The sequence below is a fragment of the Acanthopagrus latus genome, chromosome 13 (genome assembly GCF_904848185.1).
Source record: "Acanthopagrus latus isolate v.2019 chromosome 13, fAcaLat1.1, whole genome shotgun sequence".
Taxonomy (NCBI): Eukaryota; Metazoa; Chordata; class Actinopteri; order Spariformes; family Sparidae; genus Acanthopagrus; species Acanthopagrus latus.
The window spans coordinates 4,133,715-4,160,819 of record NC_051051.1 but is presented as its reverse complement, the minus strand read 5'-3'; the positions used below and the strand labels follow the sequence as shown (position 1 = coordinate 4,160,819).

The 27,105-nt window shown below is 42.9% G+C and overlaps 1 protein-coding gene across 1 annotated transcript; it reads right to left on the bottom strand.

The window, feature by feature from the left end:
• Positions 1 to 1,279: 1,279 nt before the first annotated feature.
• Positions 1,280 to 26,059, bottom strand: si:dkey-175m17.7 (dual specificity protein phosphatase 10). The gene is made up of 4 exons (XM_037120061.1): positions 25,749 to 26,059; positions 9,805 to 11,915; positions 9,009 to 9,311; positions 1,280 to 8,021 (listed from the first exon to the last, which is right to left on the bottom strand). The coding sequence occupies exons 2-4, from the start codon at positions 11,897 to 11,899 to the stop codon at positions 7,756 to 7,758; spliced, it is 2,664 nt and encodes an 887-aa protein (XP_036975956.1). The 5' UTR covers positions 11,900 to 11,915; positions 25,749 to 26,059; the 3' UTR covers positions 1,280 to 7,755.
• Positions 26,060 to 27,105: the final 1,046 nt, after the last annotated feature.

The window sequence follows — 27,105 nt, the reverse complement described above, 5'->3', positions numbered from 1 at the left end:
AGTTCAGAGGACATTTTGTGCCTTTGTAGAAACATTCACCAAAAAAGATTTCCTCATCACGTCGTAAGAAATGTTTAAACATTGTATGATGTACTGATGATGTTTGGAGTCGGTATACGCTGCTGACAGAAACAGAAATGATGTAGATGGATTAGCAAATCTCACATAAGCATTTCTGTTGACTGGTTGTTCTGCAGCAGAGACTCTTGTATCACTTGTCCAATGGTGGCTGTTGTTGATTTTCGTATCACGTATCACCGATGCTGCTGGTTATCAGTGATGTTCTGGGTGGTTTTAATCCGTCGCTGCAGAACCTTCCCGTCCTGGGCCGTGCACAAACCCACGCTAATGTCTTTAAACTCACTTATTCACACATGCTACAGCTTCCCGTGTTTCAGTCTTTAGCTACAGTGGAGCTTTGAGCTAAATGCTGACAAGCAAAATCACAAAATAACAAATAAAGTCATCAGCAAATACGCAGATGATACTTTATGATAATAAGCAGCAGAACGAAACGTACGTGTTTCAACCTTCTGCTGCTGCTGACGAGTTCATTTGTTAACATGCTCACGATGTTGCTTATAACATCAGCCGGTGATGTTTTATTTCAGCAGATCCAATACATCTTCTCGGTGTGTTAGCATGCTAACATTTGCTCATTAGCATGAAACACAAAGTACAGCTGAGGCTTTTTTTGCAACCACTTTGCAGATTTTAGGCTCATTGAGTTGGACAGTTACATATTTTGACCTGATGATGGAGCTAGATAAAAAGTTTGCACCTTGAATGTCCGAACACAATTATTATTCTGCACCTCGAGCGTAACTCCAGGCTAAAAAACTGAGAATCGGTTTAAACAGAGAAGAGCTGCAACTTGATTTTTAAAGATACATTATGTAAAACAAACAGTTATATACAGTCGGTCTGGTTCCTGCTCCACATGCTTTTCATCTGCAGCGGTTATTGTGAGGCAGACAGTGAGTTTGTTTTAACCTCTCCCCGATCGATCCGACCCCCCGGGGGGCTGCCAACACACACCAACTCTTATGCAATGATGAGCAAAGCAGATCTGGGTGGAGTGATCATCCGAATCGTCAGTCGCAATTGGCCGTTCGTATTGACGGTAATGCAACAGCTCGATACTCGGACCACAAATAGACGCTCCTGACTGGTGATCAGCGAGCAGAGAGGAGCTCCGGCATGTCACACTGTTTAATGTGTTCACATAGAAAAAAAACAAAACAAAACAGAAAACTCCCCAAAATGATTATTTCTCTTCAATTTTTAAAATGTTTTTTTATTCAAAAAGAGCCAGTTCCAGTGTGTTTACTAGAAATTAACATGGAGAACAACTTCACAATCCAGCCATCAGGTTTTGTTTTTTTTTTTTTTTTTGTTTGCACTGCACACTTTAGGATGCTATTTAAGGTAACATTATCATATTCATCTATAACCAACAGATGAGGAGACAAGACAGCAATTAAAATCACTTGATGGGGGAAATCTTCGAATCATGTCACCAACACAGGAACCAAATTATTCAGAGCTGCTGCTAAAAACGAACAGAAATGGAAGAGAGAGGAGAAGAAGAAGAAGGAGTGTGAACCGAAGAGCAGCTGAACTCCTCTGAAAGACTTTGTTTTTTTTTTAAATTTATCTCTTTACGCAGCGTGTTTGACCATCAGCTGTTCTGCCAGCGTGGTACAGTCGCATCTAAACCCAGTGATCAAATCCCACATGTCTCTTTTACTGAATGCTGCTGTCAAAAAAACTCTAAAACTAGTTTCTGATCCTCAAACATCTCACTGCCTGCGTGTATTTCAGATTTTAGATAATAATCTTGACTTTGTTAACTACAGTTTCTCTGAAGCGTATGTCAGCATAAACCCCACACGGCTGTTCTGCATATTATTTTGTGCTACACTGCATTTTTATTTTTCATTTTTCAGGACTTTTAAGTCGGAGATCTACTCGAGATTCTCAAAGTCTGTTTGCCCAGAAAGCTCCTGGAAGCTGAGAATATATTTTTCATAAGGAGGCAAATTAAATCGGGTCCAAACATTTTCTTTAAATGCAGTTTTCTTGTAAGCTCTGACGTCAGAAACACAAACATCTACAACACAAAAAGCCCCAAATTCTTCCTTCTCTCGCCTGCAGAGGTCTGTTTATAATCCTGCATGTATGACTGGAATTGTAACAATCATTACTATTGTTCAGTATTAATTTCGTCTACCAATTCCATTTTTTAAAAGTACTTGACGTCACATTGTAACATGAGATCAATTACATATGATCTATATACTGTATGTGCCGTAAACAGAATATATATATATATATATTTTTGCACAGTAGAGAATTACATGTGGCAGATTGTTGCCTGTCAAAAAACAAATCATGACAGATGCAGGTTGTGTTAACATGTTCAGATTTGTATCGCAGTTATATTAAACATGTGCAGTGACAGAAGCAGCATCTTAAGAACACACACATGTTAAACACCGCACTTTAGCGTGTTAGCATTAGTGCTAATTAGCACCAAACACAAAGCGCAGCTGAGGCTCAAAGGAATTTTATTACTTTTGCAGACATTTGGTAAAAAAAAAACAACAAAGTACTGGATAAACATACGTTTTAAAATGTTTTTACAAATCATCTTCTGGGGACCATGAATGTCCGAAACCAAATTTACGGGCAGTTCACACAATCGTTTAAGAGATCTCTTCAAATTAAAGGAAGCCAACCTCGTTGTGACGCTGCAGGAAAAGTCGGGGGATGATGAAAATTTGGTTGGATGCATCATCTGGGAACCACGAATGTCTGTGCACCATTTCTAGGAACGTCAACAGTTGTTGAGATGTTTTTAATTAGCCGCAAAGTTTTGGACCAACCTGCACTGTTTATAAACTCATTATGTCTATTTAAGTCCAGGAGACTATTACATTTGAAGTTTTGAATAAAGTTGTACAATTAGCTAATTGTAAGTGTGCAGGCCAACAATGTGAAATCCCCCCAAAATAATTAGAAATATTCTGAGATCTGTGTTTAATCCGGTCACAAATGTGTTTGTTTCCGCCCAATTATTTAAGCAAATCTTAATGTGCTGCACGTCAACACGGCTGCGTACACACATGCACTTTTAATCACACACGGCAACATGTGATACAAATATGCATCTTCACATATTTCAGCTACAGAATAAATTATTTTTACTTGACAGGTTCGAGTCCAGGTTGTTGTCAAATAATCCTAATTAGGCGTTAAACTAAAGGGCAAAATGAAAACTGCTGCAGAAAAAGCAACATCGCAGTTTCAACGAAGCACACTGAGCGATGAGACGGGCCTTGAAATAACAGTTTACTGCTACATTTGTCTGTTTTCTGTCTATCATGCTTGTAGAGGAAGACCATCGAGAGGAGCTACAGATCCTACGGTTGTGCACACGATCAATCTGAGATTAATACGCTGCGTCGAGGCAGCACGAAGAAGCTTGGATTGAATTTTTGGGAACGAATGTGAAGCCGGGGCGCCTTTAGCGATGTCCTCCGACTTCGCATCGGCTAAAACGTGGCGTACAAAAAGAAAAAGAAAAAAAAAAGTCTTTGTGATATAGCAGCATTATATTAGTCACAGTGCATGAAGGTAAAAACGTCGTCTAAATACAAGGGACCGGGTTACTACAATATGAAAATATTACATTTGCTCAAGAGAAACAATCCGTTATGAAAAGGAGGAGGGCGACAGAGGAGCATCACAGGTTAGATAACATGAGTTCTCGGGTCTCTGGAGGAGGCAGGAGGCAGGAGGCAGGACGGAACAGCACGGCGTTACTACGAGAGTCATACCTGAAGAGTTCTTACCCCCTCTGTTAGGAAGGAAGGAGGTGATCTGCTTTTTGTTTTTCTTGAATCTCTGCATCATCATCGACGTCATCATCGTTGAATCCGTGTCCTTCAGTTGAATATTTGGTACAAGGAAATGTCTTTTTTTTTTTTTTTTGAAAATGAGCAAGAAAATACAAACAGGAGTAATTAAGTTGCCACAAATAAGCACGGATATACAACGTCCTGGAAAAAAGTTATCGTACATACAAGAAACAACGGTTCCTCTTTTTTTTTTTTTTCTTGAACAGAAGGTTTTTGCACACACACACACACACACACACACACACACACACACACACACACACTGACGCTCACAGAGACACTGGCCCTTCAGTTTGTGTGAGTTAAAGAGAAAATGTTCCTTTCGACGCGTCTCTGACGTTGAGTACAAACGACTGAGGTCAGCGTTGACACGGCGAGAAGTCCGCACGCCGTGGACTTAAAAGAAATCACTCCGACAGCCATTTTGCATATAAAGTCTGTATAAAAACAGCAACAGGCCCTCTGCAAAAGGTTAATCCTACACCTACTGTGAGCGGAGAGACCGGAGGAGTGAACAGCATGTTTGGTTGAAGTCTCTCCGGCTGGAAAAGAAAAAGGCGAGCGGCACAAACAGGATGTGGACCCACGTTCACTGAGGTCTGATAGCAAGTGGAGCTGAAACCTGTCCGGAGTTGGAAGATGTCGTTCTGCCCTGAATGGCCTTTCGTACAAAACAAAGATTCATGTAAAAAAAACAAACAAACAAAAAAAAAAAACAGTATGTGCATAACCGACATGATGAAGAAGTTTGACTGTAGAAAAATATATAGCCTATATCAAAGTCACTTAGCCAGAAAATAAATCCAACCAGCAAGAAGTCAGGATCATTTTACAAAGTCGAGGAGCGAAACGACACACGGCTGAACTGAACCGAAGGCATTTTGGTTGTAGAAACTCGTCACAGGGCGTTTTTTCTTTAAGTTTAAATCTGGGAAAGGGGGCGACTCGGGTTCAAATATGACAAGAAGTTAAAAAGAAACACTAACAAAGCTTGGAGGTTAAATTCAGCCTCTGTAATTTAAATTTATTTGGGTTTTTTTCTGGACACAAGCGAGTTCTGTACGTTCCCTCTTTAAAGGGCAGCTCCACTAATGTCGCACATTAAAAAGTTGTATCTGTTTATCGCTTGTGTCCGCAGAGGAAGCTGCATTTTAATTTGATGAACTGCCTCCAGTGGCTAAGTTGCATTGTGGGTAATGTAGGCAAATATTATCACGTCATTATTTTATCTTATCAGACATTTGTGTAAACTTGTATCATGATTATCGTATTAATTCTTGAGTTGTGTCAAAAATATTCAATCCACCAAATTCCTTAAGTCAAAGTTTCTGCCATATTTGAAGTAATGACCTCAGTGTGCAAGATAACAGGGAGCCATGAGTCCTCAGTGACCTTTAACCTTTTGGCCACCAAAGTCTGGTCTGTTCGTCCGACTGTGGCTGCCGCCGGCGTGGAGGCATAACAAGTTGACATCCATTTTGAAAATCTTGGTTTACAAACAGCTGTGACACGTTAGTGTGCAGTGTGGGATACTTCTAAAAACCTGGTGCCTACATTACCCACAATTCAACGTAGTGTCATTGGAGACAGTTGATCAGATCACACGCAGCTTCTTTCTTCATTCTTCACATCTGCTACAAAACTGTAAACACACTTTAATGCTGTAAAACTGGTGGAGTAGCCCTTTAACCCAAAGTGTGTCAAATGATCATTAATCAATAACATATTTGTGTGCCTGTTGCTGGACTATCAGTGTCCCTGTCAGTCTGCACAACCGCCTATTTAACAGATAAGTTAAAACGACAACTTCTCTCACCTTCTTTTGCATAAACTGAATTATTCTCCACACGTTCGTCACATTTGATCCACCGCAGCAAAAAAAACCATTTTTCCTCCGTTGCAAACGCTCAACTCGTAAAAATGACTGCATGTTATCAAAAGTGTGTTGTGGCGTCAGCGTAGAAAATGTGCAAAGTAACTCTCATCTTTAGCTCACAGATTAGAAAACATCAATTTTACTGATATAATGTGCAGTTTGAACAGGAAGTTATGGAGCTCTGCGAGTCAAATAGCGTTTTTCGTGGAGTTTATAGCCCCCGATTTTATAAGCTGCACAACACAGAAGGCAATCTGCTCTGACCTTGTGCATTATAATTGATTTATGGGCCTCTCGTGGGTACAGTTTGGTAACTGCTCTGTCATAAAAACACACTTTCAAACAGCCCCATATTTAATAATTTCCAAAGCCCTGTTTTGTTTTTTGCCGACCCAGAAGATTAACTGTGCAGATTGGCTGAACCTACAACTGGGACTCAAGGCCTCGACCATATAACCATACGAAAGAAATAATTCACAGTGAATCAAGTCACCTTCTCTGATCCAAAACAAAAGCCTTCGTAATAAAACATGCATAGTCAACCAGGGGCATAGTTAAGAAGATCAGTAAGGACAATAAGGCAAAGGAACATTAATCATCTATTCTCTCCTTCACATATTAAAGTAACTAAATATAAAGTAGATTTTGGCTTTAAGAGTGTTCGTGACAAAGGGAGGATACTGGACGCTGTATACATTTTTCAAATTGGTACTTGGTTCTCGAATAAAACTTAGCAAGCAAGCAAGAAATCAAGAATTACAAAAGAAATTCCCCCAATTAAGGAGGATGTTAAATGTGGCCACCGCGTGCTCTTTAAATTGAAGGAAACATCCGTCTGTGCACCGTGAAACATCGTAAAAATTAATTTAAAAAAAATAACGCATTCACCACAAAATAAAAAGTGCACAGCTGAGGGAAGGTCTGTTTGTTTTTGTTTTTTTTTAAAGCACATTGTAACAGCAGGAGATAAAAACACCTGCTGACTCCAACACCTGGAGTCAAACGTCCTGGAAATCATAAAAATAAAAAGCATAAAAAAAATCTCTGGAATAACTGTTGAGTTGTTTGTTCGTGTTCGAAACGAGCTCACGTCAGTGTGTTCACCTGCGTCTTAACGCGTCGTGCTTCTTCGGACACATTTACACCGATTGATAACGGCTGTACTTTGCATTTTTTGTCACACGCGAGAGGTTTTTTAACTGCAAAGCTCTCGGATTATTAACACACAGGCTGCTGCACTCAAATAAAACCATTCTTACACATTTCCATAATCCGTTCGTCTGCTTTTTTTTGTGATAAGTTTCCAGGTAAAATGCTACTCAATGCTACCGTCTAGGTCCGTGCTTCTCTATTGCACAGTTCTCGCATAAACATGATCATATTAACCCAAAAAAAAACAAAAAAACACAAAACAGTGACTGAGGTCTGTGCGACAGATTCTTTCTTGTCGTTGGCGATACTGAAAAACAAACGCATGGGAGGTAAAGTGCATTGTGTTGTTAATAACCTGTGTGTTGCTACATGTGGCGGCGTTGGAGATGAAGTAGGTACGTTCCATTATTTTCTATTTTTTTGCGTTTCCGTTCTGCATGCATCTTTAACGATTAATGGCAGCAAAGTCACTGTGTGTTTGTGGCTGAATGTAAACGACGGGGAAACAAAGCGGAAGAACCATCAGAATACAACAAAAGAGATATCTGAGAGTGATGTCAGGTCTATACAAAATATTGGCACATTATCTTATATAAACAGTGTACTGGATGATGGTCACGTTGTCTAAGAGTTAACGACCTAAACAACCGCAGCATCCAGTCTTTTGTCTCGTGTTTCACAGTATTAAAAGTGCACTAAATGCCCTTCGTTTTCCCAGTTGTAATATTCCTCGTCACGGCTGCACTCTCACGTTAATGCCACTTTAATCTCTCCTCGTTAGCCCTCTCAGCCCTGACCTTTATCTCACACCTGCGTCTCCACACCGTTAAGTTTAGGCATCAGGATGCGAGGAGTCACCCCGGAGTTGAGGTCCCTCTCGAACTCCAAAAGCTGGCCCATGAAGTTTAGATTCGGGGACACCACGGGACGACGGCTCCGCACGTATTTGTAGGCATCTGTCATTGTCATGAGGGTGTGCTTCATAAGATAGGCGATGACGATGGTTGCAGAACGGGAAACGCCCGCCTGGCAGTGCACCAACACTCCCTGTCCACTCTGATATGCCTCCTCTGGGGATGAGAACAACAAAACAAATGAGCTCAATTAAGCTGAATTCAAGGAGTAAAAAAAAACTGTCTCAATGCAACATGCTAGCCAGCTGTGAATACACAAAGTACATCCTAAAGAATTAAGCCATTTTATGACATATTCCTACATTATTTAAGGTTTGTGGTTCAGACAGTCGCTATATAAACTTGTCTGAAGGTGAATCTCTTCTACCTTCAGTGTGGGCGACATGAGCAGGTTCTATAATTAACCTCAGTAGACAGGAACACAACAGGCAGCAGCTTTGGAAACAAACTAACTCACTGCTGAATACCCAAAAGATATAAAAAGGTAGCACACACACACACACAACCAAATCTTCAGGACTTCCCAACTTCACGTACTTTGTCTGGGCATGTAAACCAACATGCAACCCCATGTTACATTCCATCTAAGGTACCTTTCAACAACTCCAAACATCAAATAATCTGTATGTGCAAGTAGAAGATAAAATATGGTAGATAAACAAGCTGCCAGTCTACAATTTGGAGGTACATATTAAGTGATTGCTAACCAGGGGTGCATCCAGAAATGTTTTATTCAAGGGGGCCAATGACAATCTTGGGGTGGGGGGCTTTAACAGCTAGGTTAGCCCAGGTGACGGTACGCTGCACACAAGTCTCAGCTCCGAACAAAACCCAGGTGTTTCGATCCTAGACACATCTATTGGTGGCCAGCTAGCAGGTAATGAAACACAACAGCTTTAACCTTTGAAGCCCAAGCCAATTTTCTAGGGTTAGGGTTAGGGGTTAGGGTTAAAAACCCCAGGGTCCCCACATTGGGGTTTAAAGGGTTAAGGTTACCGTGAGATGTATTACTCTGTTGGTACAGGCTACAATCTCCTCGCACCTACAGCCACTTCACCAAGCCAATACGCTGCTGACTACTCTCTTCGCTGGACTGACTCTACAGCGTACCGTCACAAATACAACGATATATCAGAATCTCACCAATGAACTCAAACACCTCCTCAAAGTACTGCCGGAGGTTTTGCTTGCTGTTGTCGGTGGCCGGCAGCCTTTTGTAGCGCAGTCCAGAGTTGACGTGGTAGAGGGGCAGGTGTGTCGTCACGTTGACCACGTAGCCGATGTTGAGGCGCAGCAGCAGGTCCAGGTCTTGGGCGTCTCTCTCGTTCCCCAGAAACAGGAAGGGCAGGATGGGACTGATGACGGCGTTCTCCGCATCGGGAGTCATCACACTCTCATCGGACAGGGAAGCCGGCAATGAAGAAGAGAGCGGCAGGGAAAGGTGCACTGGAAGAAGACGAGAGAAAGAAACACGTAGAAACAGTTACATGCATACTACTAAATCAACCAATGAAATCACTGATTCAGAAGTGTGTCATGTTAGTCTGGAAGCTAATTAGCTGTGTTTATTGGCTTTAAAGCGGTCAGGACCATTAGCACTTCGCTAAAACATCTTGCTGAATGTGGCTGCATCTGTTTAAACCACACGGCAAAAAATTATTTAACACGTCAAGAGGAGCGGGCTCAGAATCATGACAGCATATGCCAAACACAGACGGGCTGCACTCCCTAAAAGGAACACCAGTCGCACATTGAAACCAATTGGGATCTTTTCATGAACAACTGTGTTATATAAGGGCGGTTGAAATGCAGCTAAATGACATTCAACCCAAGATGACCCAGCATTATATCAGTGATTGCAGTGGAAAATTACCTACTTCTACTGTAGATATTATAGATATTCTACCGCTTGCACAGGTGAATTGTAAACATGTCTTACTTCTGCTGTTCTCCTCATCTTGCTCTCTGTTCAGAGAGTTGAGGGCCAGGTGAAGTGACTGAGCCGACGGCAGAGAATGTCCTCCCTCCCTGTCTCTCTGCCAGGGTTTGGGTTTGATGAGTGTGCTCGGGGCGGACGGCGGAGGCGAGAAGGACACAGGTGATGGCGGGGAGGCAGAGCGGGGAGAAGGGGAACGTGGATATGCTGCATCTCCGTCTTGCTCAGGACCGTCGCCCATCCCTACGTCATCGCCTTTGTTCAGGAGCCTCTTCAACGAGCTCCGGCCATCGTCGTACCCGGATGACCTGCGGCCCATAAAATCGAGGGCGGCCATTTTCCCCTGCTGAAGCCGCCTTCGTCCAGCATGGTCTGTTAGCTGAGGCTGTGCGTATTCCTGGAGGTTTTGACAGTCCAGAAGGACGAGGCCTGTTCCGTTACTGCCATTTTGGGCCTGGCTTCCGCAGGTTTTCCCGACTCCTCCTCCCATCCCGGCACAGTGATTCTTTTGGGCTTTGGAATGGGTCATCTTCTTGGCCAGTTCTTCGGGCCAGATAGTGCGCACGCTGTAGTCGTCATCATCAGCTTGGTACATACCCATCTGATGAGCTGCTCCTACGCCTCTTCCCGGGGGTTTGCCTCGGCGAGGGTTGAATGTCACCACTATGGGGTCGCTGCTGCAGTAGCTGCAGGTGGAGCTGCCTGTCTGAGAGGCTTTGGGGTTGCAGCCTGTGACGCAGCTCTGAATTGCCCGGAGAGGTGCCGAGGAGGCTAGTGGGGCGCAGGGCAGGCATCCTCCTACCAGTTTTTTGCGAAGGATAGCTGGACTCTCGAAGTTCCCGGCCTCACCAGAGCAGGAGGCACAACGGAGGGGTTTGAACAGGGTTGCTCGGCAGTCAGACACAGTGCTGTTAGAAGAGGAGGTGTTGGAGGTGGAGGCGGTGGAAAGACACCCACCCAGATTTCTGAGGCCCATTTCTTTGCCTCCTTTCTTCACTGCTCCGACATTGTGAACGCAGGAGAACGAGGTGGACGAGCTTCCTCCACCTCCTTGGCAGCTTGCTGAGTGGCTCTTACACCCTCTGCATCTTACCAACCTCCAGCAGCCGCAACTGAACGGGTGGGTGCAGTCGATGGTGCAGGTGTGGTCGGGGCTGGGGAACCCTCCGGCGTGGGAGGAGCAGGGGGAGAGGGGTAGACCATGAAGGATGTGAGGGCGGTGATCCCTGTTGCGGGACGGGTGCGGCTGGCTGAGTTGCTGAAAGGAGATCGGGACATGGGAGGGTTGGGAGGGAGGGGAGGAGGAGTAGTTGGAGTTTAGGATGGCAGCATGAGGCACGGGGACGGAGTTGTGGTGGTAGGGAAGACTATGACTATTATGGCTTTGATGGACAGTTCCCAGTTTGGAATTCTTTCTGTGGCCTAGAGAGGGAAATTCCTGGTCGGTTCTGTTTGAAAAACTGGTGTTTTCCTTTTCCCTTTCACTCCTGAACTTATGCTGCTGCGCCTGAGCGGGGACGAACTGTAGGACGCCTCCGGGCGAAGACGCCAGCTGATTGTAGCGGCTTCGCGGCGGCTTGTGTTCGACTCCACCTGGCCTCCCTGCAGTTCCAGTTTTTCTCTCACATTGTCCTTGATCCGATGGCGAAGAGGCACATTTCCCTTTGCCACCTTTAACACTTCCGCTGCGTCCTAACGAGTTGCTGAATCCTCCTCCACGTCCTCCTTTGTCCAATGTCAGCCTGATATCAATAGTATGAGTGTGGGAGGGGAGCCGTGGGCCGAGAGTTACTGTGCCATTGCTGTGGCAGTGGCTAGGGATGTGTCTGACACCCGCTGGGACGACAGGCTGGTCGGCCTTGAATTTCTGCACGCGGGAGGATCTGCGCTTGCATTCCAGAGTCAGAGATTTACAGGAGGGTGAGTAGAAATGGGACTGAGAAGGGTGGAGATGGGGAGGGTGGGCGACGTGTCCATTGGAAGAGGCCGATATCTGGGAGGAGTGCTGCGGGATGGTTTGCGGAGAAGCCTCGCAGAGGACTAAGTTTTTAGGGCGCTGAATGACCACTATGCGCTCATCAAGAGGCAGGGGAGGCATCTGGGTTTATGCAAAGCTGTCCAATAAAGAAGGAGAGAGACAGAAAAGAGAGAAATTCAGGAAATTACTTTAATCTGACAAACGCAGGAAATGTGGGTTGTACTTTACATTCCAGTGGTTTAGACTCAAACGCAGAACAAATGCAGCTATTTAATATTTATACCATGTGGTGCTTACACATAATTGTGAGCTTTATTCTGTTTTTATTTCAAGATTGATGGTCATTAATTTTGCCAAATGTAAAGTAAAACCCCAAAAACCAACAACAAGAATGACAGCACGAACATGTCTCACTTTGTTTCCTTTCACTTGTGCTGAAAATGAAAGGACAAATTGAACACAGAGAAAACCCACTGAGGTGCATGTTTCATTGCGATGGATAACACTGTAGTGATTCCAGATCCATTTAAAAACATGCACGTCACAGTCTGTTGACCTGCTTATACCAGGGCCGCTCCACAGGCATGTAATGCTCATCTTTATTTATAGGAGTTTGACATTTAAATGTAAACTATTTACAAGTAATATCACTGTGCAAAACGGTGTACCTGTTTGATGTCAGCAGCTAATAATCCCAACTAATCCTAATGGCAGTGAGAAGTCAAAAAAAAAGCGGCATCAAATGACTTTCACCCCTCTGATGCGTCTTCATTCTTAGCAAGACACATCGAGTCACATGACATAATAAGCCGACTCAAGTCATGGCTAAATATACCGTGAAACATAGCTGTCAGTCGCATGTTCGCCGCTCTGTAATGATGCCAAAGCTTGCAGTTAAGCCGCAAATGCACATCCGAAAGCCTCCCTGATGTGTACGTGCGGCTAAAAATGGAATAAATTGGAATGTTCTGCTTGTTTTGGACCTCAGACTGAGCTAATGGCTCAGCGGGCGTCTTCACTGTGAAGCCTGTTTAATGCTGAAGAGCCGCGTGATTGTCTGAAATGAAACACTTTCCCGCTCCGAGCCCGTTCGTTCACTCACTCATTCGGCCTCCGGGATAAACTAAACCAACCGACTCCTTTGGGCCAATTAGAAAAATGAGCTTTTTTTTTTTTCCCAGGCCATGGTATAAACAGAAGGTCACCACACACACACACACACACAATGATACAACTCGGCTGGAGAGAACGTTTTCTCACCATGACACCGCAAAAAGAGATTAACTGACTGTAGATTATAAATATGCACTTTGTGGTAAAAACACATAATATAAGAAGAGCTTTTTTTTATTTGTACCCTTTTCTGATGGATGCTGTAAATTAACAGGCTGGTACATAAAACTTCAGGACTTAAAAAACCTAAAGTTTTATATTAATTCGGTACATTCGTTATACGGCTGCTCTCAAACATTAAGATGAAAAATTATTGCTGTTAAAGTGAGAATCCTCCCTGTGACACACACACACACACACACACACACACACAAGGTTAAATACGAATCCTCCTGAGGTGTTCGGTGCACACAGGAGTTGTTTGGTTGATGAAGCACTTTAATTTACTTTTTGCCTCCGCTGGTGGCGCCGCTGTAGGCGCAGTGGGTCAGCTGTTAGCATGCTAATGTTGGCATTGAGCTCAAGGTACAGCTGAGACGTCGAGGTGCAGACGTCTAGTTTGAAGGACGAACTTGTGATGTATGTTAGTGCCGACGTGACGAGTATTCATTCTCCTCCCTGTCGAGTGTATTTGCATCTCGGCCTCGTGTTTGATGTCTTTGTTCTTCGTGTGATCGTAACAAGTAAACTGATGACCCACCTGTAATTAGCACTCCAGAACTTCAGGGTTTTACCTTTTGATGTGTTGGATCAGGAGGTTATATTTTTAGCCACGGCTCTCGGCACGGCAGCGTTGCCTGTCAGCAGCTCCGTCCACCACCGGAATTGACGCATTTCAGGAACTAATTGGTGGTTTGCCGTGACATTTTGTACAGACGCTCGAGATGCCCGGAGGATGAATTCTCCTCCAGTGCGAGCATGAGATTGACATATTTTTAATTTTGGGGAATGAACTGTTTTTACCGTGGCGACGCCTTAGCTTTTCATTTAGCACCATCAGTCTTATATTTGAGTTTAGCTGCTACACTTTGTGTTTAGCACAAATGTTAGCATGCTAATACCTTAAAGGCTGCAGACTTACTACTATAGGATTATTTCACCCCAAAATGAAAATTCCTTCATTATCTGCTCTACTACTGTGTATCCGTGTGCTGATTGAAAAGTCATATGATGTTTCTTAGTCCATAAAACATTTCTGGACCAAGAAAAGGTGTTTCAGTATTCTTTTAAACAACTGTAAAAGATGGGGACTTGTTTTAATGTTATTAAAAACAACCAAAAATAAACATAAAATGGATTTTAAAAACATTATTTACACCCTTGATGCACTTCTGACAGGTTAATGAGCTGATGCTTTCATCATAGCAGCTACAGTGAAGATTTTGGCTTTAAAAATAATGTAAATAACATTTTTGTTCCATAACAATTTTGGAATTTCACCCATTTTTCAGCTGCTTGTGAGAATGCTGCGACGCTTTTTGGCCGTGAAGCTCCAGAAATGATCTGACTTCTCCATCAGCACGTTGGTGAGCTGGTCAGTTTTTGGTCAGTGGTCAGTTAATTTTACTATATGACAACATGTTTTTCATGCTCGAGTTATATCTAGTTACGCGGATAATTTATTTCCCCAGGATTTTGAGAGATCCACAATTTTTCTGCCGTCATCCAAAATAGAAATGAACACAATTATTTCGTGGTGCTCTCGGCAGCGCTGAGCTCTAAAAGCCCCAAAGACCTCTCGGTGAATAATGTTTTTTTGGTACTGCGATTGAAATAATTTTATTTGCAAAGGTATAAATGTAGAAGTTACGGAGATCGATAATAGGATCGATCTATGTGACTACAGACCACGAAGGTAAGTGAGAAAGTAGGTTTGCGATACATTTAGATAAAGAAACTTTCTCAATAGATGAACGTAGAAATGTACCAGCCTCCAATAACATTGTTCAACATAACAACCTAGACTTTAACTACCACATACATCAAAAATGAGTCTTTGTTAAGGTGGATTTTCATTTTTAAACCCTTCAAGTCATATTTATCCAGAATCTCTCAGGGGGGAGAGGAGGAACCAGAGATTCACAGGGAGGAACAGAAAGCAGAGGAAGACACCGTCCGACAGAAACCAAGTGGGAAGAGAGAGAAAAATACAGGGGGACAGATTATAACGTGACAACTGTTAAAGCAGCACAGACTTCAGGGGGGAGGAGGGAAGGGGGCACGTCAGAAATAATCTGGGGACGCCTTCAGGTCCCGACACAACACAGATACCGACCCGTGGAGGAAGCGAACCGCGCTCCAGCGTCCCCATGCTTACATCCACGCACAGAGTCTGGTGACGGGATCCTCATCTCTGTTTTTTTTTTTTTTTTTTTTTTTTCCTCTTTCAGCCTTGCCTGTGGTGGTGGAGGGGGGGATGGAGGGATGGAGGGTTACATTGACCCAGTTTTATCATGGTGGAAGTCACTATCACTCTGATCACTTTTCTCTCACACACACTGTAAACTGCAGGCCTTTTCACTCACTCACAGTCACGGCGAAGCGCAGCAGCGAAGCCTTTTGAAACATCAGCAATGCACATAAATAAAATAAAAAATATCATTCTTTACATACTACAGAGAAGCATTAAGAGACATTACACCATCTGACTGGCCTGTAAAAAAACATCTGTGTTGTGAAAATCTTACATTTAAAGTAACATTTTTAACAATTTCACGTTATTAAACTTAATATTTTTCTTTTCTTCTACAGAAATACGGCAGCTGTTGTTAGTTTTCTTACCATGGTTTTGCATAAAAACATTAACAATGCACATATATGAAAAGCCTGGAAGCCCGATCAATATCTTTACGACACAGGGGCGGCCCCCGTGTTGTAAAGATATTGATCGAGCTTCCAGCCGACTGTGCGACTGCGGTGAATCGAGCACACTTTGCAAAGAAAACACATGATGAAAAGCTGATGAAGCTGCTTAAAAAAATCTCTCTGGAATCATACAAACAAATTCCTGCATCAGAATTTTTTTTTGCATTGGACAGAAAACCTCCCCAAAAAACTTAAAACACAAAAATAATCACACTGTACGTTTTCTTCTCTGCACCTGGAGGCAGACAGCGACATGATTCACATAAAAAAAAAAAAAAAAAAAGTTAAACTGTGCGTCTGTTGATCAGGAGGCTAATTGAAATTGTGGTTAATTAACTGTGTTTATGTGAAATCACTCCACTTGACTAGTCCCAATTAATCTGTCTTTTTCTAACGCGCTAATGGAGTCGGATGAAAGGCTGCGAGCGACTCGCTCTGCCGACACACAAACGCTGAGTGCCGTTGTGCGTTCGCAGCGACCGTCTTTTAACAGCCAAACGGTACAAAATGAACAAAACTGTCAAACGGAGGAAGCTGTTGCTCGCTTGATCAAAGACACAGACTTGTTCTTTTTTTTTTTTTTTTTTTTGTGATTTGACAGGTTTTTTTTTTTTTTTTTTTCACAATAATGGCCGTCTTGTTAATAGCTTCACTTTCCAGATCCCAGATCAGCCGATGTGACAGCTGTGAACAACACAGAGCAGAGCAGACGAACGAAAACGAGCTCAGCGGTGACTAAAGGAAAAATTAATAAAGTAACTCAATTTAGTGGCCCACACTGATGTCTCACGGACCATCAGACGATCTGTAAATGTGAGATATTGCACATGACAGCCAGGCACAATAATAAACTCCTACACCTTCGCGTTGATACGTCGCTCATCCCCCTTTTTGTAAGAATCACAGCCAAGACCCAGGTGCAGCGCTCGTATCCGTATGTGAGATTGCATAATACATCTGCTCGGCATACATGACTCCAGAGGACGACGGTAACCTGTGAATAAGTTATGAACCCTCGTTTGAGGGAGAAACCGAAGGCAGAACAGCCACCGAGGCTCCTGTGAGGAATGTTTTTGACAGCATTCGCTCCTAGACAGCAGGCTGAGCGAACGAACGCTGCAGAATGGATGAAGGCGAGAGAGGCACATGTTAATGTACGAGCATGATTAGGTGAGTATTAACATTTGAGGGATTGAACGCTCAGATTTACAATCACGACGGGCGCTTCAGAACGTCGAGCACATGAAAGTGTAATGAGTCGAGGTAAGAAGTTGAGGCAGTGGGAGGAAAGAAGAAGAAGGAGGAGGAGCAGGAGGAGAAGAAGGAGACTTTGATTTAAAATTATCACATTTTTTCTCAAAATCAGAAGTGCATCAGCAGCACTGAACAACCAAGAAAGCAAAGAAGGAAAAACACAAACACGAAACCAACAAATGAACAAAACAGCAACAAATCCACGAAAAAAAAAACAAAACAAGAAGAGGAGGAAGAAGAAGGACAAAAAGAAGAAGAAGAGGAAGAATGAGAAGAAGGAGAAGGACAAGAAGAAGAAGAAGAAGACGAAGAAGAAGGAGGAGGAGAAGAAGAAGAAGAAGAAGAAGAATGAGGAGGAGGAGAAGAAGAAGAAGAAGAAGAATGAGGAGGAGAAGAAGAAGAAGAAGAAGAAGAATGAGAAGAAGCAGAAGAAGAAGAATGAGGAGGAGAAGAAGAAGAAGAATGAGAAGAAGCAGAAGAAGAAGTTGTGCCGCTCGGTTCCCGTAAGCGAGCGCTGCCTGAGCCTACAGCAGGAGATCATCACGGCCTCCCTCGACCCGCCGGTTCCCCACCAGCAGAGTAAAGATAACAGCTTTACCTCTCGCGGGCATGAGAGGCGGCGAGAAGAGAGACAGAGAGACAGAGACAGAGAGAGAGCGGCTCACATACTAATGTTGTTTCTTCCAGATGATTTAACACTTTCCTTAAACACCTGAGCAGGGAAAAAAAAAACAAAAAAAAAAACCTGCAGCACAGCAAACACTTTTCCTCACACCTGTGACCTGTGCGGTGATAATAAAAACTCATTAATCGCGTCCTCAAAAGGAGAACAGGAAGCGAGCAGAGCGCCGGGGGAGGAATTAATGCCGAAAGCAGACTATAAAGATTATCGCAGCGTAGGTTTTGGGCCGCGTGGTGTTCGGTACAGTCAGTCTCCAGCTGCAGAGTTGATGCAGCGAGGGGGGAAACAAGCTGTTGAGGGGGCTGGTGGTGTTTTTTGGGAGCAGATGGTTGTCTGGCTGTGCAAGATTGATGGCAGACTATTCCATTCCCCCTCTCTCTCTCTCTCTCTCTCTCTCTCTGTGTCCACCCCGGCTGTATGCGGCTCCTTCATCAAAATAAAAAGAGGCACCTGACAGCTAAAACAACCCACGCAAGCAGAGTGGACGACACCAGCAAAAAAAACAAAAAAAACAAAAAAATCTGCCGTCCTCTGCTGCACGAGAGAGTCAAACAGGTTTTTCTACATTGTGGACGAGAGGAGGAGGAAAAAAAATTAGTCGTCTGAGTCACTTGTTTTTTTTCCCCAGAGGCTGATGTGCAGGCCGCTTCTGTCAGAGGACAATCCGCATCCCCACTTTTTTTTTTTCTCCATCTTTTCACTCGTGTTTTTGCTCTGAGTCGCCACAAAATGACAGAAAGGGCCAGTCGGCTTCTCTCTTTATATGGTGGTCCGCACACTTAACCGAACTGACAGATGGAGACAAGAGCTACGGGCGCGAAAAGGAGAACTCTAATGTTCATGATAATAATAATAATAATAATAATAATAATAATAATAATAATAATAATAATAGCAGCTTTAAGGGCGACACAGTTGGTGGTACAGAGTCTGACGGATGCACATCCACACACAGGAGCTGCTGATGTGACTGAAAATCAATGAGCAGGTTTTTTCACTCAGAGTAAACAATGTCTGATGCTATCACAAGTCATATTAAAGGAACAGTTTGATAATATAAAGAATTTTACTCTATATTAGGAGACGTGACGGTCTGGAATGAGTCCCTACAAACCCAGAAATCAGTCAGCGTCTTCACACTTTCAGTTCCCTCGTCTTGAAATTAACATGTTTTTGGTTTAACGCCTGAAATAAACACAGCTGTTAACACACAGCTGAAGAGTTTCAGACGTTTTCTTCTACGACGTGTGTCAGTAAATACCTACATCCGTCATTCACAAGCGGCAACATGAGACTATAGAGGTTGTCGGGGACATTAAACGTCTTTAAACCGAACACAAGTCTGAATTTATCGGCTGCAAATTAATCAGTTTATAGGAGAGTTTTTATCGAGGGATCCGAGGCGATGCTACTTCCTGGTTAGCCTACAGAGACGCATCATCCTCATATAGTCAAGCTCACAGTCACATCACCTCACAGGTAAATTAACGAGCTCTAGAGGTTTTGACCTGTTTTCTGCCCGCCTTCGGTCTTTATGCTAAGCTAAGCTAACCGTTTCCTGGAGGTGTCAGTCTTCTCAGCTCACAAGCAGATTTTCCTACATGCTGAACTGTTCCTTTTAAATTTGGATTCAAAAAAATAACTGTTTTCATTCTTTAAATGTACAAACAAACAAAAAGTAATCCACTACATCAGCTCTGCAGCAGACCGAGCTGTTTGTAAAGACGTGTTGACCTTTCTTTTGTGCTAAAACACATATTTATATATGGTTTATGTAAGATGTTTATTATCTTTCTTTTACCAGCAAACAGCCTGTGTGAGCTGTCTTGAGTCAGTTTCTTCTTTATAGTTATGCTTTCATCGTACTCAGATTTAATGCTGACACATAAAACAGATTTAGGTAAATTACTGTAAATGCTACGAGGGGAATAAATGAGTTTGCTCGGCCTGCACAGATGTCGATATCAAAAACAGGCTTTTTATTCACAAATCATCAGAGAGAAGCAGGAAATTATTAAAGACCGAACATTATTAAACATTCAGGCGCGATCTGGGATTTAATTTTAACAAGTTAAGGCATCAGAACACAGACGCTCTGGTGCTGAACACTAAAAAATACATTCGCTCTGTAGGTTAAAGTCTGTTCGAGAGAAACACAAAGCGTCTTGACACGGGTGTTAAAGAAACATGTTGGGTCTCCCCTTCAACATCCACCGGGGTGGAAATATTAATTGTAAAAGCAGCAGAATGAGTTGTAGAGGGAAGAAGCAGCGAGTGAAGCACAAATATGAATGATAATGACGAGAAGAGCACCCCGTACAGATGGCCGCTCGCCAAACTGGGAGAAAATCACATTTTAATGAGATATTCAACCTCTAACTTCTATTAACGGGAGTCACTCAGTTACCAGCAGCAAGAACATGAGTCATCGTGAGCTCATATTCGTCTCAGTTTCACGATCGATTAACTGCTGCTGATTACTTTCATGATTAATAGATTAATGGTTAAGTTCATAAAATGTCATTACAACGTCCCAGAGCCCAAACTGACATCTTCAAATAGCTGATTTTGTCCAACCAGCAGTCTGAAAGCAGCAGAAGTTGCTTTAAAAATGTCTGAAATGATTCATCGGCTGTCAAAATAGTTGGATTGACTAATTTTCCTATTACCCATATAACATTTAAACCTTCAGGCTCATTGAAATGTACAATAATTTACATGTATATCATAAAACATCATAAAATCAATACAAATGTTGCTGTATCACAAGATCTGAAGCACATATTTAATGTTTACATGTCAACTGTAATAACTCATAAGGGTTGGAATATTAATTGCTGCTATGTGTGGCCGCCATTAGCTTGTTAGCGCAGTTAGCCGTGCAGCTAGTGGTCCAGACTGGGAGTTTGTAACTGGTTAGCATGCTAGCTCTAACAGATACCTCTGCAGCACAAGATACAGACGTCTTTCAGTTAACATCAAAACTCCTGGAGAAGAAATTCAAACTCAGGATTTTAATATTTACAACAATATAGATGAAGAAATGTTTTTTTTCCCCCATAACTGAATAAACATGATGCTCTCAGAGGAAAATAAGGTCCCCAGGACACTGTCTGAAGGTGGAATGATGGCAGGGTCCACCACATGTAAACAAAGTAAAGCAGTAGGAACTTGTGTTTGTTTGGGTTTGTTGATTCAGTTGCGTGAACAAAGACAGTTTGTTTATTTTAGGCATAAAAAAAAAAATCTTTCTCTCCAAAACTACGCAGTGCACCTTTAAAGTTGCCCTGTAGTGGAGTGAGACAGCAGAAGAAGAAAACAAAAGGATCGCTCAGCGTCGTAACGGCGACAGAAAGCGGAATTATGTCATCGTGACTCAGAGGATAATCAGGATTACTTTACACGTCTAATGATGTCAGATTAACTCGGGACAAAAGGGAAATGATTCCCGCTGCGTGCGATGACTCGGTCGTGACTCAGCGAGTTTTGTCATCGACGCCGTGATAACAGCGACAATAATGACACACGAGGACGAGCGACGTGTTGATTTACGTCATTATCAAACCGTGTAAAATAACTGTAGGTTGTCTTGTGAGGTAATTTTTTAAGGATTTTAAGACGACTGCTAATGAACGTTAGCATGTGGCTGAATTTGCTTTTCTTTTAAAAATACTGTAATCTGCTTTGTTTCAGTGTCTCATCAGAGCTCGCACCACTACAGGCTGCTGAGGGCGAAGTCAGAATAATCACATCATCTAATCGCCACAGTCAGCGGACAGGAAGCGACGGACGCAAACCGGCCAATCGGAGAGCAGCGTGAGACATTCAGCCATTTCTTTCTTTCCCTTTTACTATTCAGCTCAAGACAAATGCTTTTTTTTAAAAGGATACAAAGCATCTAAAACCCTTCACAGCTGCCATTTTATGATTTCATAGGTAGAAACAAAAAAGGGGGATTGTTGGCACTTTGGCTGCAGGGCAACGTTTTAAATTCCTGACCGAGAAAAATCTAATCTTTTAATGAGGGAACGAAGCTAATCAGTTACAGAAATCTCCTCTATCAGCTCCGCCGTTTCTATTAATGCCACAATAATGTAAAAAAAAGTGAGACCTCCAATTTATTAAAAATAGAGAGCCGAGAATAGAAACCGACAAAAGCAGCTTAGAGAGAAAGGTTTTGTGCTCGGCGGAGGATTTGAGCCCTCTGTCAAAAACAGATAAGAGGGAACAGTATTATGCCTTGAATATATTTTAAAACTCTTTGAAGACTTTAAAAAAAAAAAAAGAAAGAAAGAAAAAGCGCACTGTCATGGTTAGTGATGGCTCCAATCAGCTCTCACTGGAAAATCCTAAATCTCAATGCAGCTGGATGCTCGTGCCAAAACCCTCTTCCTGTCCACCACGACTGAGGACACAAACAAACACAGACGTGCAGTAATAAACGTAATCGTTGTACAAACGAGGTCTAATATTACAGCATGAAAACTACACCGTGTATTCTGAGCTCCGGTTTCTGCCCTCCTGAGACACGCAGGCGAGGGAATCAAGCGCCACGCAGGTCCAGCTCTTTATAAAAATGTGTATCCGGGCCCAAAACCACCTTAACATGAAAACAATAATTCTGTTCGACAGCGGTTTGCTCAACTCGAACAAAAGAAATCAACAGCAACATCTGTTTAGTGCGCAGCGCGGAAAAACAACAGTCTGTTTCTATTCCCCCTCTGGATCCGACGCCAGACCATCTTCATATCTTTGGAAAAAAAAACAAAACAACAAAAAGAAAGTATGACTGCGCATGAAAACAACAACAACACAAGAAAGAAAGAGAGAAAGAAAGACACCCGAGGATGTGACGGCGTCTCCCTCAGCGCCGCAGTCGGCCCGCAGCATCAACATCGAGAAGAAAAAGGACGCTTAATGAAATGATCATTATTAATGTTCGGGGTAATTGAGGTTTTTGTCTGAAAAGAACAACACACACACAAAAAAAAAAGCCCTGGTGACATGTTTTATTATTTCATGTTTTAACATCCAGGAGCTTGTTGTGATCTCAGGAGGCCGACACACTAAATACTGACTTAAAGCAGCGTCTCGACTCTTTAACAAGCACTTAAACGGGAATTTGTTGGACTAACGTAAAAAAAAAACAGTAGAATTTGAATCAATTTCAAAGTTGCTGTGTTAATCTGAATTGTTACTTGTGTGTTGCTAAGTGATAGTTTGGGATTTTATTTGGTTGGTGATTTATTTTTGTTCAGTTTACAAATGGCGAACTCTAAAAAAACAATAACTTTGACACTTTTCCTTCTTGTCATTTCTCCAAGACTGGCACTTGGTACGGCGTATCCTTCGTTCGTAAACATCTAGTTTGGATACTTTAATCGAGTGAACAGCCGGGGGAGTTTTAAAACCAGGAAACAGCTGATCACAGCAGTCAGTCCATCACTTCATCCGCAGACGTCAAGATCCAGGAGATGCAGCGTCTCCTCGGTCTCTGTAGCTTGTTGTAGCGGCGAGCTGCTAACGGTCGCTAATTTCAAATTAAAAGCCCCCCCCGCTAAGAACCCGGCTCTAAACTCCAATGGGGTGCAATGTAAAGCTCTTATTTTGAAGACAAATTCGACCTGCTTCACTGTTCACGCCCAACTTTGTGCTTCACGTCATGTCACATGTTTACACCTACCCGAGCAGCGGCTTTTTGGCAAAGAAGGAATATTACACCTCCGTTTTAGAAACACAAGACGGCACATTGCTGCCTTTACCTTCCTTTCCCATCTAAAATGGGCTCCTCTCTTCTTCAGCAGATCTTTAATTTCCCCAGTTTATTCTGGCCATTTCTAACAAACAAGCTAACATTTCCAAACATCAGAACACCACCTTCATCCCTGTTGGATATTTACCTGTTGTAACAAACACCTCTGGTTTATTAACCCTTTATAAAAACACACTTGGGAGGAGCATCCACTCACAGATTAACTATTATTATTGCTTAGCCTGCTTAGCGAGAGCAGCTAACGCCTTAAAACAGGAACTGGTGTGTTATGACAGTTAAGATCTGTGAGCACATGTAACATCAGCAATCACCGTTAATCGCTCACGTACGCGGATGACACTCACATTTACACTGCATTAGTTACATGTAGCTCGTTGTATAATTAATGACAGATCGCTTTCTAACCCTGAATAATGCATCCACTGTCCACCTGCTCCGTCTGATCCATCAGCCGTCAGAGACTCAGATCTCATCGTGCAGCGGGCGAAAGAGACGTCACCGTTCGTCTGACGGATGAACAGTCACGTCTCGGAGTTTTACTGCTCCTGACATGCGGAGACGTCAACTCGGCCTTAAGTTAATGTGGCTTCAGGGCGTCACGGCGGATCTTTTTTCCCACGATTTCTTTAATGTTTTGACCAGGAAACAGGAAACAAGGACTCAAACTTGTTGTTGTTAGAAGATGACGTCAGCAGTTTAGTTTGTACATCGTCATGAGTCATCACCCTGTTTCACTCTCAATTGACTGATCCAGAGTTAATCAGTTTAGTGTTTGTATGTTTTTTTTAAATCGTATCTTTGCAGTCATGTAGTCTGTAAGATCTCAGTCTCTCTGTCAGTGGGGAAGATCAAACTCGATTTCATCCGTTCGGTACGTTGAAACGCGACACCGTGGCCCGGTAATGGCTGCAGACGAGAAGAGTGAGTCAACTCTGTCTACTGTATAAATCCAGGCCGGGAAATAACCAACATCTGACCTCAGAGCAGCTTCAAACTGTGAGCTGCATGATTAGTCTCAGTGGGGGCAAACAGAACCAGAATAACATCCAGAACTCTGCTGGGTTGGACGTCCAGGGGACGGGGGGTTTTTAATGAGAAGAGACAGATCTTGTTTGACTTGATTTGTTCGTGCCTGAACAAAACTAAACAAACAAACTGACCTCAGCGGGGTAACTTCACGCCGTTTGGCGGACCCCGCCACCTCTCTAGCCTCAAACACCGTCCTTAGGAGCTCTTCCTTTATTGATGTTGTGAATATTTACGATACAAGTTTGGATTTCTTCTCCCAAACAACACAGTTTAAAAATGTTTTCCTACACGTCTCTGCAGTGACTCTTCTCTACGTTAAACACCTGCTGTCGTCTGATCACGGCTCATGTTTTTTTTTTTTCTGTAGCTGAGTGTCAAAAACAAATCGTTGCGCTCCATCAGTCAGTGCGCCGTGTGTTTGATTCAGCATGCCGGACGTCCATGACAGACGCATCCTCTGCAACGTTCCTGCCTTTTTCAGTTTGTTTTTTTCTTTAATCTGACAGGCGGTTCTGCACATCTGACTGACAAACACTCACATTCTGCTGCACGGCGTCTCCGCAGAACCAAAACCAGAACCACAGTTATTAATATTCACACTCTTCCTCTGCATTGTTGCTCTGCAGGGCCAGTGGTGGAAAATCTATGAGCGCCACCGTCGCTAGATGGCGCACATCCGGATTTATCTGTATTTTTTTTTTAAATTTCTAATCGCGTCTTTCGTTGCACATTCTTTGAATCTTTACCATGATGAGATGTGAAGCTGATGTGTGTGTGTGTGTGTGTGTGTGTGTGTGTGTGCGGCAGGGCCCAGCAGCAGCAGCAGCAGCAGGCCGGTCCGTCCACTCACTCAGTCACTCTCTGTGATCCGGTTCTGGACGTGCAGCTCATCTGTTCGTCCACACTCGGCTGCAGCACATGAATAAACCGCCTGCACGCTTTATTATTATTGTTATAATTATTATTAATATTAATATCACGGCAGCAGTGAATAAAAAAGCTTGACCTCCTTCGTGCAGCGCTGGGTGACACACGAGGATCCGCGCTCGGACGGATTTAACGCGTAAATGTTGCAGATTCAGAGCTGATGATGGAGGAGGAGGTGGAGGAGGGGAGTCACAGGCCGAGCGGAGCGACCACAACGATAAGTAACGACAGTGAAAAAGAATGTTTTAAAAAAAAAGGTGACTTACATCAACAGCGGCAGTCCTGTAGTGAATCCATTATTCATGCGCAGCGGAGGACAGATCCTCGCGTCTGGAGCGACCCGACGCGTTGGTACGATCCAGATGTGTAACACCTTCCCCGCCTGCTGCTCTCCTCCATCTATTATTATCACTGTTATTATTATTGTTATTTATTAAAACCAAAGGACGAAGAAGCTGGTTCGGTCGGTGGAAGCAGCTCTGCAGGAGTGTCAGAGTGGTCGGCAGGTAAATACAAACATGTCATCATCAGGAGTGCTTGTCTCACTCAGCGGGCGTCACGTCGGCGCGTGTGTCACTCCGAGCGGCGGTGCGCGTGTGAGGAGACACTGACGGGGGGGAGGTGGGCTCTATTGTCTTCACTGTGGATGACATCATCCCAGACCAATGGCGAAACGCACGAGAGGAAGGGGCTCAGGGGCGAGCACGCAGCACGTGCGGGCTGGTGGGGAAGAAGGAGGAGGAGGAAGAAGAAGAAGAAGAAGAAGAAGAAGAAGAAGAAGAAGAAGAAGAAGAAGAGGTGCTGAAACAACAACACTGCAAAATAATAATAATAAAAATAATAATAATAATAATAATAATGACAACAGCCATAACAACAACAACAACAACAACAACAATAATAATAATAATAATAATAATAATAATAATAATGACATTGACAAAGTTTGAGGTTGTTCTTTTTTATTCCATTACATATAATTCTAACAGCTAAAGTTATTAAACACAATACTTTATATATGTAATCTGGGAGGTCACATTGAGATCATGGTCTAATTAACGAGTGAGTACAGAATAAAATACAGTTAAAGAAATTGGTGTAAAAATTAAAATGGTCCTGGTGACGACAGAAATATAATAATCAAAGAGAAGAAATAAAATACGTTGTTGATATCGGTGTGAAAATTATGATGAAAATACAATAATATTATGTTAAAATCTGTAAAAGGAAATAGATGCAAATAGATGTTTATAGATGCATTTGAGTGAATAAGTTCGATAAGGTATTAAAAAAAGAAAATACAACCATGTTATAAAAACTTAAAATCACACGTCACAGTTTTCTTATTGCTCCACTGATGCCAGTGAGTCAACTTTCAGTCGACTCTGTTAATTATCCAGATAAAACAGAGCAAAGGTCGTTAATCCAGATTACTGTTCAGTACAGGAACTAATAAATAATAACATTTATATAATAAATAGCTGATGTGAGGGAGAAAAACACCCCCCTTCTCTCCACGCAGTCGTAGCAGAAGCAGAGCGGCTGTTCATACGAATGTTGTCGTCGTGACTCTGACACCAAAAGATTTCAGTCGTCTCAGGTGAACTGAAACCAGGTCCAGTA